At 31.9% G+C, this 14,649-nt stretch overlaps 1 protein-coding gene across 11 annotated transcripts in view; it reads left to right on the top strand.

Moving 5' to 3' along the window:
* HEATR5A (HEAT repeat containing 5A) overlaps positions 1-14,649 on the top strand; it is an 88,215-nt gene that overhangs the window by 34,167 nt on the left and 39,399 nt on the right. For all 11 annotated transcript variants that reach the window (XM_039870493.1, XM_039870484.1, XM_039870490.1 and 8 more), the window contains 4 exons: positions 3,273-3,382; positions 9,330-9,493; positions 9,579-9,754; positions 14,222-14,327. In XM_039870493.1, the coding sequence (XP_039726427.1) occupies positions 3,273-3,382; positions 9,330-9,493; positions 9,579-9,754; positions 14,222-14,327 (556 nt within the window). The remainder of the gene's footprint in view (positions 1-3,272; positions 3,383-9,329; positions 9,494-9,578; positions 9,755-14,221; positions 14,328-14,649) is intronic.

The raw sequence follows: 14,649 nt of genomic DNA, 5'->3' as shown, positions 1-14,649 counted from the left end.
ATTTTAATAGCAACCAGTTACCCTCTGATTACATAATGTCTTTTAAGTACAATAATAAGGCCAATTTTCTATGGTCGGTGAATGATTTTCTTTTTGCAGAGGAAGGCAAATATTTAGTTATGTGATTCTTTTTTTTTAGGCTAGGATCTTGAAAGGAAAACATATTAAAAGGGAAAGACAGTTACTTGGTGGATAATGTGTCTTCCATACAGTCAGATTTAACAAGAAATTAAATGTTAAGCCTGTTAACCATTTCAGGTATGCATTTTACTGGTTTGTTAGTGCTATTCTGTGTTCATAAGAACCAGATGCTTTGCTAAAAGTTTCATTTTTTGTTATATTTTTCATACGTTTGACTTACACATATATAAGAAAACAGAAAATCCAGTTTTAATTTCAAAATTAATAAAATGCTGTAATTAGAGAAAGTCCACAAAGCATTTAATAATATAACACAGAAAAATTTTATATGTACAGAAAAATACAGTTAAGATACAAGTTATAAAGCATAATAATAGAATGAATACTTGTGAATCCAACACAACCAGAGCAGGGGTTAGCAAATGCTTGCTGTAAAGAACCAGACAGTAAAATTTTAGACTTGCGAGCCATGTAGTCTCTGTTGCCCAACTCCGTCGTTGTTGCTCAAAAGCAGCCGTAGATTACCTGTAAGTGAATGAACGTGGCTGTGTTTACAAAATAGACAGTGGGTCGGATTTAGCTACCCCTGAACTGGAACATTAACAATACTATTAAAGTTATCTGTGTGCTCCTCTCTCATACCATTCTTTCTGCCTTTCTTTAGAGGTAATCACTATCCTGAATTTTACAGTTGTCATTCCTTGCATTTTTAAAAAGTGTATCACATATATATGTTTCTCTAAGTTGTACATTGTTTAGTCGTGCTTGGTTTTAATCAAGCAAATGATATCATGCTGTTTATTTTTTTTAACATTTCATTTTTTAAATTTTTTTCCCGGTTCTTTTTTTTTTACTGAACATTATGTTTCTAAATTTCATCTACGTGTAAGTTCATTCACTTTGATTGCCATATAATATTTAATTGAAGCTGTTTTTAGTATTATTTTCTTAATTTCTACTATATCTATAATGTCCCTTTCTCCATTCCTGATAAAATTTCATTATGACTTCTCTTTTATTTTTCTGATCCATCTCACGGGAGGCATATCTGTTTTATTAATCTATATAAAGAATAACTTTGCTTATGTTGAATTTGTTTTCTGCTTTGTTAATTATTATTCCTTTCTGCATTCTTAAATTCGTGTTCTTTTTCTAATCCCTAATTTGAATGCTTAGCTCATTGAATTTCTCTTAATTCTCCTAATATAAACTAAGGCAATACATTTCTCTCTAAGGTCCCAGTTGCTGAATCCTTAAAGTATTAATATGTATTATTTTTATTCAGTTTTAAGTATTTTAACATTTCATCATCATTTCTTTGATTTGTTCAGAAGTAAGTTTTTAAGTTTCTAAACGTGTGGAATAGTGTTAGACTTATGGTTTTGTTACTGTTATCTCTTCAAATATCGCCTGTTTCCCATTCTCTTTTGCCCGTCTCCCATTCTCTTTTGGCTTTCCTTCTGGGGTTGTGATGAGACAAATTTTAGATCTTTTCATTTTGTCTTCATGCTTCTTAATTTTTTTCTATTTTTTTTCTCCTTTTCTCTCTGCTGCATTCTGGGTGATTTCTTCAGCTCTCTCTCTTTCAGTTTACTAATTCTTTCTTGAGCTAGGTTTAATCTGATATGCCTTTGCCTATTCCAGCACTTGGGACCATTTTAACCCCCTCCAAGAGACCCCACTTTATCACCTCTGCCTTGCATTTGGATTATGCGTTGGTATCAGCATTTGTGTTCCCACCCTCATTTCAGCCCATATTTTGCTTCATGCTTTTTATGTTTGTTTGGGATGAAGGGGAGTTGGCCTTGGAAAGGTCACTTTCTGCAAAGCCTCACAATGCAAATTATCTTTAAACTGGGATCCAAGTGTATTCATAGCAAGAAAGCTTTTCAGAGACTCTAACCTACCCTCCTAATAGAAACAGAAACCTCTAGGAATGCATTCCTAAATTCTTATTTTGTTCTATTCATGTTACTTTCTTAAAAAAAAAAAAAAAATACACCTCTCTGGACAAAATTCAGTTGTATCTAAGCCAAATGAATGTTGTAAGATTTTTTAACGTTGTCAATATAATTAAAATAGTTTTCATATGTCAGGTGTAATTTTCTCATCTGGTTTTAGAAAAATACAAAAATGCAGTGGATTTATTCCTAACTTCCATAACAAAAAAATTCTGCCCAGGTTTATAAATGTTTTCTGTATGTTGTTTACTGAGATAAACAATATAAAATGAAACCAACTTCTTTTTTAATAAAATGACAAATCAAAATGTAACTTTTCTAGACCCTAGAAATAGCAAGCAGTAGTTTTTTAGAAAATGCAAATGTGTAAATATTGCCAGAATTTCTTAGAATGCCTGGAAACTTCATGACATGACAGTTTACTGGATTTATTCCAGTGTTATATTAAAAGTAATTTTATTGAATTTCTGTATTGCTAAAAGAGATAAAAACCATACTCCAGTTGATAACATGGTACCTTGCAAAGAATAGTAATCATGTAATAAATATTTGTTAGATGATTAAATATTTGTAAAATGGCTTAATACCAATAGTGAGAATAAACAGAAGATAAAGAAGAATACATGAAAGAGAAAGAAGACAGGTAAAAAAAAAGGAGGTGATATGTGAATAGAACTTTTGGGGAAACATTGGCTCAGCTTGTGCTTTATTAAAAGAGAATTTGTTTTATGATTTTGTATATTGTGATGATTCATTAATAGATGATGACATTCCAGATGAAGTTTCTAGTGAACATTTGGATTTTTCTCTTAGATATTTCTGTCTCCTGTTTATTTCTGTGGCTGATTCCTTTTCTACCATAATAGACTTTAGTTTTTTTAACTGCCAAGTTGTAAATTTTGGAATTTAGTAATTTTCATTTTCTATACAAAATACTTAGAGCCTTTAAAATTTTAGCTGAATATATAGTTTTATTTTATGAAGTGTGATAGAAAAGATAGCAAAATGATTTAATGGTGTCCTTCTTGTGATTTCTCTTATCACACCTTATTTTTAAAAATTAAATAAAAGCCTCACTAATGTTAACTAATAATATGTATCGCTGTTTTATGTTTCTATATCAACCTGTTCAATTACATACTTAAGATATATTTTCTGTTTTATTTTAAGGCTTTCTTCAATACTAAAAACATATGGAAGTCCTCTGAAAACACCGTCAGTAATTTATAGGCAAAGGCTTTATGAATTACTGATTTTATTACCTCCTGAAACCTATGAAGGTATGTGCTTTAAACCACAGTGTTTGACTATTTGTAGCTAGTACAGTGCCTAGAAGTAATACCTGAATGAATTATATGGCAGTTGCTTAGTGCTCTGTTTCCAAAAGGTTTAGGGTGTTAAATCTTAACCTGTGTGTTTACCATTCTATAGCAAAAAAGTGAATAAATAACATATCTTATTTTCTTGTGAAAAAGCTTATAGATCCTCTGTGTGGTAAAGAATGATTCTACTCCAGGGTTTTGTACAGAATGCGGAATGTAAATCTCTTAGACATTTGGCCATTCCTACTTTTCCTCTAGAGTGATTATATCATATGCATTCTGTTCTACTATTTCATTCTTAGTTCTGTCCAGATGGAAGTTCAATATTGAACTACCAATATGTAATTGCTTTTATAAAGTTTATAGTGTAAGTTTTGCTGTTATTAGGCTCAAAGATGATTTTGGATTACTGAAATGCCGTGGTTGGTAAAATAAACTTGCCTATATTTTAAAATTAGTCCTAAAACCTTTTTTGTAAATTAAAATACAGTTTTAAGAAAATATATTACTACTGCTGTTACTGAATAACTTAAAATACTTGTTTTAAGAGATGAAAGTTGAAAATGGTCTCCAATGGGAACTTCTATATTTTTTTAGTCTTAATAATTGTCAGCCAACCATATTAAAATGATTGTTTCTTCAGATCTACTTCTTGTAAAAATAGTACATTTATTGCTTATATCCTTATTCTGCAAATAAATATAATATGCCACGTTGGTTCGAAACATTAACTTCTTTTTTGGCTTTTATCAATTATGTGTGTGGTATTGTTCCCACTGCCTTGCTTCCCGGTTCACAAAGGTTCCTAGCAAAATGTTTGATATAAAGTAAGCATTTAGGGTATATTTCTAAAGAACTGAAAAAAGATGGATACATTGCCTTTTCTCAGAAACTGTATCCAAAGAACCATTTCTGTATGCCAGGCACTGTGCTAGCAATTATATATATATACTACATTGACCCTTGGACAACAGAAGTTTGAACTGCTGGATCCACTTATATGGAGATTTTTTTTTTTTTTCAATAAATACTGTAAATGTGTTTTTCTTATGATTTTCTTAATAACTATTTTATCTGGCTTATTGTAAGAATACAGTATATTATACATAACATATTAAATATGTGTTAATTGACTGTTTATGTTATTGGTAAGGCTTCTGATCAACAGTAGGCTCTTAGTGGTTTTTGGGAAGACAAAACTTATACACAGATTTTCAATTCCATGGGTGTCGGCACCCCTAATCCCTACATTGTTCAAGGGTCACCTGTATTATCTCATTTATCATTATCTCATAATACAATGAACTAGTTATATTTTCCTCATTTGACAGATAAAGGCACAGAGATGCTACAAAAACCAGCTTAGAAACACAGAGCCAGTAAATAGTGGAATCAAGATAAAAAGCAGACCTGCTTCATGATGTGCTGCCATCCATTTAAGAGTAACCTGCTAGAGACTAAATATAACAGTCAAAGCTTAGTGAGAGGTCTGTCTCTATGTTGTATCTCTATAACAGTTACCTTCTAGATATCTAATAAAAGGCTTAGAGATTAGTTATAATAATTACACTTGTTCTTTGGGGTTTTCTATTTAGTCCAAATGTTTATGATTACTAAATATGTATAAGATAACTGTTAATACTCTTCTCATGACTTATGTAAATGTTATACTAGATGCCAAATACAGAAAAATGAGACAGAAGGCAAGATTTGGATCATAATAGTTCACAAGATAAAAATGATTCAGAGTGTTTTTTCTCAATGAAGGCCATAAGACCTGACTGCCTTTCATTTACCTACCCTTCCCATTTTGGAAAACTTCAGCCTCAACTCAGATCCCATGGTTACAGTATTGCCCCGTCCCCAGTAGTCAGCAAGACGTCGTTGATACTGAGACTTCTTAGGAATGAGCCTTTCTAGCGCTGTGGAACTACACTGTAAGCAAAAGGTTGTCATTAATGCATCTTTTGGATTGCTTATGACCAAAAGGGGGAACTGCAGATGAAAAAAAAGGGTTCTATTGAAAGTAACTTCACAGGGTGATTCGATCATAAATTCCTAAGCGGGCAGGTCATGGTGGGTAGTCACGCCTCGGGCCTGTAACTTCTTTAGTGAAAGGTTTTAAGCCAGCCCTGTCCATTGTTCTTGTGTATCTGGTTAATATACCATTGAAACACCAGAAGTAATACCCCTCAAAAGGAGTATTAACCCTTAAGAGAGCAAGTAATCTTGTTTTCTATCCTGTAATCCAATTCCCACCGTAATTTTTTTGACCTCCATGTAATCTTCCTTACTTCCCTCCTTAATTTGGAAAGCATAAAAGAAACTACAAAACTTATTCTCTGGAGCAGTTGAAATCTTGCTCCCTGGCAGGTGTCCTCAGTTTGACTCAAACTTAAAAAATTCAAAACGGGAGAGGCTTAGAGATAACTTCTGTTTTATAGTTCAGATAGCTGTTAGGTTCTGGCAAAAACAGTTCCCTTTCAGACTTTTAAATCAACTTTTACCATAGTATTTTGAAATTTATAGTCAAACTACAAATAAAAAAATTTTTTTTCAAGTCTTCATTAAACATTTAAGAATGCCAGAATAGCAACTTAAAAATCTACAGAATATCTACTGATAAATTACAACATAAGTGTACCCTTGAAGGAGTTAAGGAGAAAAACAAAGTTTTGTAACGTTTTCTCAGAATTAAAGTTTGGGAACACAGTCAGAAATCCTAAAGGAATAATGAACATACAACTATATAGATTTTAAATCAGTTTCAGAGTGTTCGTTGGGAGTCAGAGTTGGGAATTAATATTAATATGATTCTTGAAAAAAAAAATCTACAGTCACCTTGTCTTTTTCAAGTTTATCTTTTTCTAACATGAATTAAATATAGTTTAGAAAAATGAAAAATAGGTGTATTAATATTTATGTTTCAACCACAAATAATAATTTACCAGTTTATGTTTGTCTTTTTTCCATCTTTACAACTAGAAATTAGGATTTTTTCCTTACAGACTTTTGATTTTCTAAATGATATTCTATTTAATAGATTTATGTAATACATTTGGAGTGTAACAGCCAGAACTTTACCATTTTTATGTCAATTGATATTTTAAATAACATAACTCAGTACAGTATTAACACATAGTAATTTCTAAATCTTTAACACAAAAGGAAATAATAATTTTTAAAGTATTTCTAATTAACTCAGAAAATATGGGTTACAAAACAAGTTTAAAGTGCTGATATCAGTTGGTACAATGGGTTGTCAAAAAGATGGGTTGTCATAAAGTAAGACTAGAAGACAGTAAGAAATTGCTTTTGTTACATGGAACATATTTAAGAATTTAAATAACTTTTCTTCTTGGTTGTCAGCAGATGCATAGTTTTGTCATAATAATGACTTAGTTTTCTGAAGCTTGTGGGGTAAAAAGTGGATTCTTTGTTTTTATTTTCTATCTTGGTTTTGTTATGGATCTCCCTTCAAATATTTTAATATTCTGTACACTGAAAATTGCTCCTCTTTAGCATCAAAAAGTCAATGATGTATATCTACAACAAAAGCCTATTTGCATTTAAATATAGAATTATCTTTAAGTACTTTTTTCAGGGACAGTTAGGGAGCAGTCACTTTAAATGAGAAAGAGATATACCACTGTTTTGACACTTAGTTGTAGTTCCAAACTATACCATGTATGTTGTGCTACCAACAAAATTGTTTTTTTCTGGGTATCATATACTGGCCGTTAAACTTACAGACATTCCTTAGAGCAGGGGTTCCCAAACCCCAAGCCTCGGACCAATACCTGTTAGGAACTGGGCCATACAGCAGGAGATAAGCAGTAGGCTAGCAAGCGAAGCTTCATCTGTAGATGGCAGCCACTAGCATCACCACCTCAGCTTTACCTCAGATCATCAGGCATTAAATTATCTTAGGAGCAACTGGTCCCTGGTGACAAAAATGTTAGAGACCACCGCCTTAGAGCAACTCTAATTTCTTTCATTAAGCCTTCACTGATCACTATCCACCCTTCTCAATTCCTGTATGTAATCTCTCCTTTCTCTAATTTAGTAGTACTTTCGTTTTCATCTTTTGTGAAACATAGTACTTCCTACCTTCATATTATAGTTATATGTGTGTATTTGTGTCCTGTTTTTTATGTCTTCTTGAAGAGAAGATTAAATATAAAACATTTTTATTTTTATTAAACGCAACATCTTAACCACAGTTTGAATGAATGAATGAGCATGGTAATTAAAAGCTCACGTTCTAGAGCCTGGACTGCCTGTGTTTCATTCTAACTCTGCCATGTATTTGCTGTGTGGTCTTGGGCAGTTAACAAACTCTGTTCCTGTTTCCTCACCTGTAAAATGATGGTACTAACTGAACCTCACGAGGTAGTTATGAAAACTATATGTAAAGCTTTTAGTTCATTGACACAGGTCCCATCCTCAATAAATATTTGTTGTAACTACTTTCATTGCTTCTAATGATACAGAAAATGATGGCAGGTGAATCCTTCCTAGCTTATCCTACCACTTACAATAAGCAAACATCACCCGAGTCTTTATTTCATTGTGATGCTGTTCCTCAAAGAAACACAAAAGTGAATATTTCTCTAGGGTGATTTTTACTTATTTCTAAAGTACTTAACTGGCAAAAGCCATTTATGCTCTAGGTGGATAAGATAAAGATTGTCCACCAGAAATTAAGGTAAATGTCTTTGAAATGGTAATTGAGGTCAATATGATAAATGGACCAATTTTTCAAAAATGTGTATATAAAAGATCACAATGTCACCTATGAACTAGCTTGGCCCCCAAAATACAAACAGACCAAAAAAATAATTCTTTGTAGATCCAAGTCTCAGTTTATAAAAAAATACAGATGATAGAAGAACATTAAACTGCACAGGGAAGGGGGGCAGTATGATCATAAAAATCTTGCTGTAGAAACTCGTACAGAACAAATAATCTCATTTCTTCAAATAAATTAGAGGGAAGAACTTTGGATTAAAAGAGACTTAAGATATATCAACTAGCTACAACATATAAACTTTATTTAGATCTCAATTTAAACATAAAAGCAAACAAAAACAGGCAAGCATTTGAGACAATTGAAAATTTGAACACCGGGTATTTTTTTAATGGTTTTTAAAACATATGATAATGGACTTGTTCTAAATGTACACAATGAAATATTTTAGAAGAACTAATATGCTTTCTAGGGTTCGCTTCAAAATAATGTGGAGAATGCTGAGATAGTGAATGGGGGTATAGGTCAAACAAGATTGATCCACTTGGTAAAGATGAATAACAGTCTTGCTGGGCAGCAGCGATTTGGGGTGTCAATACTATTATGTCTTTTTGCATATGTTTGAAATTTTCTATAAATGCTGTCAGAACAGGACCTTTTCCTTGTTTACAATTTTATCCTTAGTGCCTACCATACAGTAGGAGTTCAGTAAATACCTTTGAAGTAAATAAGTAAATAAGTTCTAAACTAGAGTGGAAAAGAGCCAACAAATGAAGCTTTTCTGGGGAAGAAAAAAGTATGTCTAATGCAGATGAATTTTTTTCAAGCTGTTTTTTTAAACAAAATATAATTTATCTGCTTTCGTATCCATCTTTTTTGTTTTTTACACTTTGTCATTTAATTTTAAATGGTGGTACTATTTATTCAATATCATAAGGTTTACACACACACACACTTCGAGATGTTTTTTCAAAATCCAGTCTTAGCCTTGCAACTAGGAGCACACAAATGTCATTTGTAGGACATTTTTCAAGGATGCATAATTTTTGGCGGTGATAGGTTAAAACTCTTTCTGGGCCTATTAAACCCCATACTCTAACCAGTAAAACGGCTATTGCTAAATTGCTGATTGCTCTTTTTTCTCTGGCTCAACAGGAAACCTCTGTGCTATCCTCAAAGAGTTGGCTGCCGACTTGACTGCCCCAGATTTACAGGTGGTGGCATCCACATTTTTACTTCCACCCCTCTGTCATCAGGATGATCTTTTGTTATTAAATCCTCTACTGCAAGAGACTGACCATAGATTTATTGAAGAACAGGTATGGTCATTTTTCAATAACTCCTGGATTAGTTCAGTCTGTGAACACTGGTTTTAAAACTTTATATATAATTTTTTTCTTTTAGCTCCTGCTTGGTAATGGTATTGCTTGTGGAAGTCTCGAGTATGACCCTTATTCTATTTATGAGAAAGATGTAGAAGGATATTCCGTGCCCAAGCCCCTCCCTCCAACACTGTCAGTTATTAGCTCTGCAGTCAAGCTCTTTGGAGTTGTATGTTCTCATGTGGGAGAAGCTCAAAGGTAAACCATCTTCAGTGGTTCACTTATCCTGAAATAGTTTGCTTATACTAAAATGTAATAATTTCTGGATTGGTAGTTGGTTCAATGAATGCATAATAGAACTGCTGGGTAAGAAGAATATTGTCAGAAGTTCTCATTAATATAAAAGATTTCTTATAGTCGACAGGTGAAGGTGAGATAAAGGCTCTTGTTTTTTATTCACCTGGCTAATATTTAATAAGAAGTAATTAAGTTAATGATTAAACTGCATGAATTAAACTGAAAGCTGATAGACACTATTGTGGATACAATACTTAACCCACAATTAGTTTATTTTCTAGCTGAAAATAGAAATGAAAAACTCAGTGACACAACATTGATTTATGAGCTGTGGTCTCAAAGAAAAACACTAGTTTTCTGCTTAGAGTGGGTCTCACAGGCTTTCTTATTTTGGAGGCTTTATGTAGCCATTATAGGTCCAGAGGTTAGTCTTAAGTTAGATTTCAGTTCACTCAAAATGAACTTTGGTTTTGAAAACTCAAAGGTTATTAATGATTTCTCTTTGAGAATAACAGTTTCTTAATTGACAGCTGCCCATAATACTTTTCTTGGAAATTAAAAAACATTACTCATATCTATTATCCAGAAAATTCAATTTTTATCTGAGATACTAAATGGAAGGTAAATGCTGGTTAACAATTTATAAATTATTAACTATCATCGTTCGTTCATATTCATTCTTTCTCTCCCTTCTCTCTGATGCTAGAGCAACAACAGTGCATTTGACTAGATCATAGTTTTTTAATCACTTTACCTAATTATATCTTCCAGAGAATACCATTTAGGTAGGGAATATACCTTGGTATCCTTGATGAAGGTACACAAAAATATTTGAGTCTCGTCAGCCACCTATTTCTGAAACAGGTCTTTGGATAATTTACTTTCAGTAGATAGAAAAATAAAATTTATGCTGATTTTTTAATAGCTTCGTGTCATTTAAAATGATGGTAGTATTAAGGTACACACACACATTTTTGTGATGTCTTTTCATAGCTTTAATTTCAAAAGACATCTTTCCCAAATTACTTTGTAGCTTATAGCTCCCTGTGCACACTATACTTATAAAGTTATCTTTATAAGACATGTAAGACAACTTATGACTAAATTATAAATGAATACTATAGCACCGAAACATGAGAGGAAAATCACAGTGGTCTGGAATATTCGAAAAAGAATTGATGGAGAGGATGAGATTTTAGCTGGTCTGTAATTGTACTTTTTTTATATAGTATACAATTTAAAATAATTTGAATTAATATAGCAGTAACTACAGTAAATGAAACAGGGATAGCCTTATGAGCAAAAGATTTAAATTAAGCATATTCTAAAATGGTTTCACTAACTCTTTTCGATAGGTCTAAGATAAAAAATAATAAAAAAGAATATACTTCTTACGAGCTTTCTTTTTAAAAAATTGATTATACTACTCTCCTAGAGAAGTTTTTCCTTACATATTTATTGCCCAATTGTAGTGTCAAGGAAATGACTTCTTATTTCTGTTGTTTAAAGGATATTGACTTTTTTCCCCCTACCTGGATTAAAATAATATAACAATAAATATTGAAAGGAGGGGAGGTCTTGTCTTAATTAAGAAGTTGAAATCTGGTAAAAGCAAAACTTAATCTGTGTGGATTCTAACTGAATAAAAATAGTAGGTAGTAGTTTGGAGATTTTTAAGGGAAATAGTCTGGCAGGATCCCAGATGAGAATGTGGGTCATAAGCAACTATTAGCCATCTCCAGTGGGTGTCGTTAGAGGACCAGAGGAGAGAAACTACATAAATAAGAGAATTGTTTCTTATATCCTGTTATCCCAGAGAGATGATACTTGTTTAAAATGGCAGAACCTTCTTTTGGCCATCTATTTGCATTTCTACAGAAGAAGGTCTTAATCAAGATATATATATTTAACAAGTGAATATTTCAAAATGTTTTGATGTTTTTGTGATTAATTTTGTTTAAACACTTAAAGAAACTCTTATAAGATTGCTCTCAGATTGGAAATAGGTTTTTCATATTTTATTTATATACTTAGAAATTAAGTTGTCTTTAAATCAGTTGATTCTGTCTACTTTGGCTACAGGAGTCTAAAAGTAAAAAAAAAAAAAAAAACTTGAACGCCAAGATATTTTATACAGAAATATCTAGAATATCTAGAATGCCAAGATATTTTATACAGAAAAGTAATCTTGTTTATCTTGGTGCATGTGTCGTTCGTGGTTACTCTTAATATATTTTTTGAACCTAATTACAAAGAATTACTTAATTCACCTGAAGATTGTTCCACTCCTGATGGCACATCGCGTTTTAACAACTTTTTAAAAACATATGTTCTGATTTAATAGTGTGATGTGCTTACTATGTTGGGCATTGAAATTTAAAAAAAAAAACTCAGGTGACTCAGATGTGCAGCAAGGATTAAGAATCACTGCTATAAATGCTGTGGTATGATATAGATTGTGAGTTGATGGAGCAGAAAAGCAAAGTTATAGTTCTTGGTACTAAAATTTTTTACCATTATATTCTCTCCCTAAAAGTATAAATCATTTTCAAATGTTGTATCTTTTCTGTTTACTCAGTTAACTATGTATTTTTATTTCATCTAGATTCAAAACTTTAAGTACCTAATTTCATTCTAAACTGATAATTATATGTTATAACTTATACTACTTAGGAATACCAATTCAATATTACTAAAAATAAGTCACGTCCATATTCCTGAAGATTGATTTTTTTTTTTTTGAGATCTCTGTCAAGTTTTGGGGGATAAAGGTTGGAGAAAAAAATTGGGGAGTCTGTCAGTCCTGACTGCAGTCTTTGGCCCTTGAATGTGGGCAAGAAAATAATTCAGGTCAAATTTAATTACAGTATAACAAAATCCTCAAGCTCTAACCTTTTGTGTATTTTTAGTACCTTCATCATGATATAGTTTCATTATAACAGATGATTAGGATATGATAGAATAATGTTTTAGGTTTTTACACACCAGAGCCTGACCATATAGTTATCCTTAATTTCTCTTCGTTGTCACATTTAACCTCTATAGTCTTCCTACAAGGCAATTTAGTCATAAATATGTTCTTGAAACAAAATGCCTTAAAGATGGCCTTGAAAAACAGGCAGAAAAATGTTTATATGTAGAATACTTATCATGTTATTTATATGAAGAAAAATTAGAAATGATCTAAATATCCGAAACTAAGGAATTGGTTAAATAAAATATTTATTATATTGCCAGAGTATATAATGATAATAACTATTTAAAACTATTTCACATAATAGTTAATAAGATGGGAATAATGTTAAAGAAAGAGTTATTAATAAAGTGTGTACAGTGTGATCCTACTTTTTAAAAATGATATCCATATGCCTGAAAGGGGCGACATGCGGGGAGAGAAAGAACAAGATGCCAAAATGTTAATGGTGGCTCTTTCTAGATGGTAAAATTATAGGTAATTTTTTTTCATGTACTTTTCTGAGTTTTTAAATCTGTTTTTATGAACAGAATCAACCTTGGAATAAGGAAATAAGTGTTTAAGTAAACAGAATACTTAGAGTTACTGTAGTTTTCCAAAAATTTTTAGTGATCCATCACAAACACTAGAAAGGTGAAGAAAAATTGTAAGGTTCTTTGCCTGCCATCAAGATAGTTCACAACCAAAAAGATAAACATTTCAGTTTTCCTGATTTAAAGGGAGATAAGGGGCATAGACGTGCAGAGTGTAGAAACAATGTTTTTAAACATTGGAGAAATTGGTAGAAAAGAAGGGGTGATTTATTTCATGGTTACAGATCTTTAATCTCAACACAAAGGTGGAAAAGTTCTGTGCTTTAAGGACACGAAAAACAATTCACAGAAGATGTGTAAATAACTAATGGACAGATTCAACCCCAGACCAAAAAAAAAATATGTATATTCATCATAGCAAGAAGTATTGAAAATTGGAAAATTGCTCTCCACTAGTAGGAGAATGATTGAATAAATCATAGTACATGTTTATGATAAAATTTGGCTTCATGAAACTTACCGAGGAATTAAAATGACTTGAAAAGTGCGAAAGAGGTAATATTAAGAATACGTAGATGTCAAACTATAATGTACACCTGAAAATTATATAATCGTATTAACCAATGTTACCCCAATAAACTTAATAAAAAAAAAAAAAGAGGTAATGTTAAATGAGAAAAGTAGTAGTTAAAATTGTGATATATATAGTGTGATCCCAAGTACATTTTTAAAGTATCGTTGGGGGTTCAAAGGGCTGCGCTTCTCGTTACCTACAGGTGACAGCAATATATTTGAATCCAATAAGTCCTCTTATTAAGAACAAAAAGTTGATGCAAGTAACTTCTGAGGTATTTTTTATTTAGAAAATAGTTACTGAAATAGCTGAATTTGTTTTTAAATCTTTTCTGTTTCTGATTTTAGGCTTCTTATATTTGAACAGCTTTTGGACAGTATAAAGCACACAAAAGGAGCTCGTCAACAAGTAGTTCAGTTACATGTTGTTTCTTCAGTTTCTAGTTTCTTGAAGGTAATTCTATTTTTAAAAAATTCAGATATTTCATTTTTTTTAAAAATGTATTATCAACTAAGTAGATTGGAGGAAGATGTTTTTAAAAGGCTGTTACTTTGGGGGCGGTGGGGTGGGGGAGCATTTTTCTTAACATACTGCCAAAAATGTTTTAGGATTTATAATTCCCCTTTTTTTCTCCATATAAAACTTATTAGTCAGAGAATCTTGGCTTGGAGCCATGCTTTAACCTACTGAGCCTTAATATCTTAGACCAGGAATTGGCAGACTATGGCCTATGGACCAAATCTGGCTCATTGTTGCATTTATGACTTATTGTTTT

Source organism: Pteropus medius, unplaced genomic scaffold (genome assembly GCF_902729225.1).
Source record: "Pteropus medius unplaced genomic scaffold, Ma_sr-lr_union100, whole genome shotgun sequence".
Lineage (NCBI taxonomy): Eukaryota > Metazoa > Chordata > Mammalia > Chiroptera > Pteropodidae > Pteropus > Pteropus medius.
The sequence above is the reverse complement of the archived record's forward strand: the minus strand, read 5'-3'. Positions and strand labels throughout refer to the sequence as shown.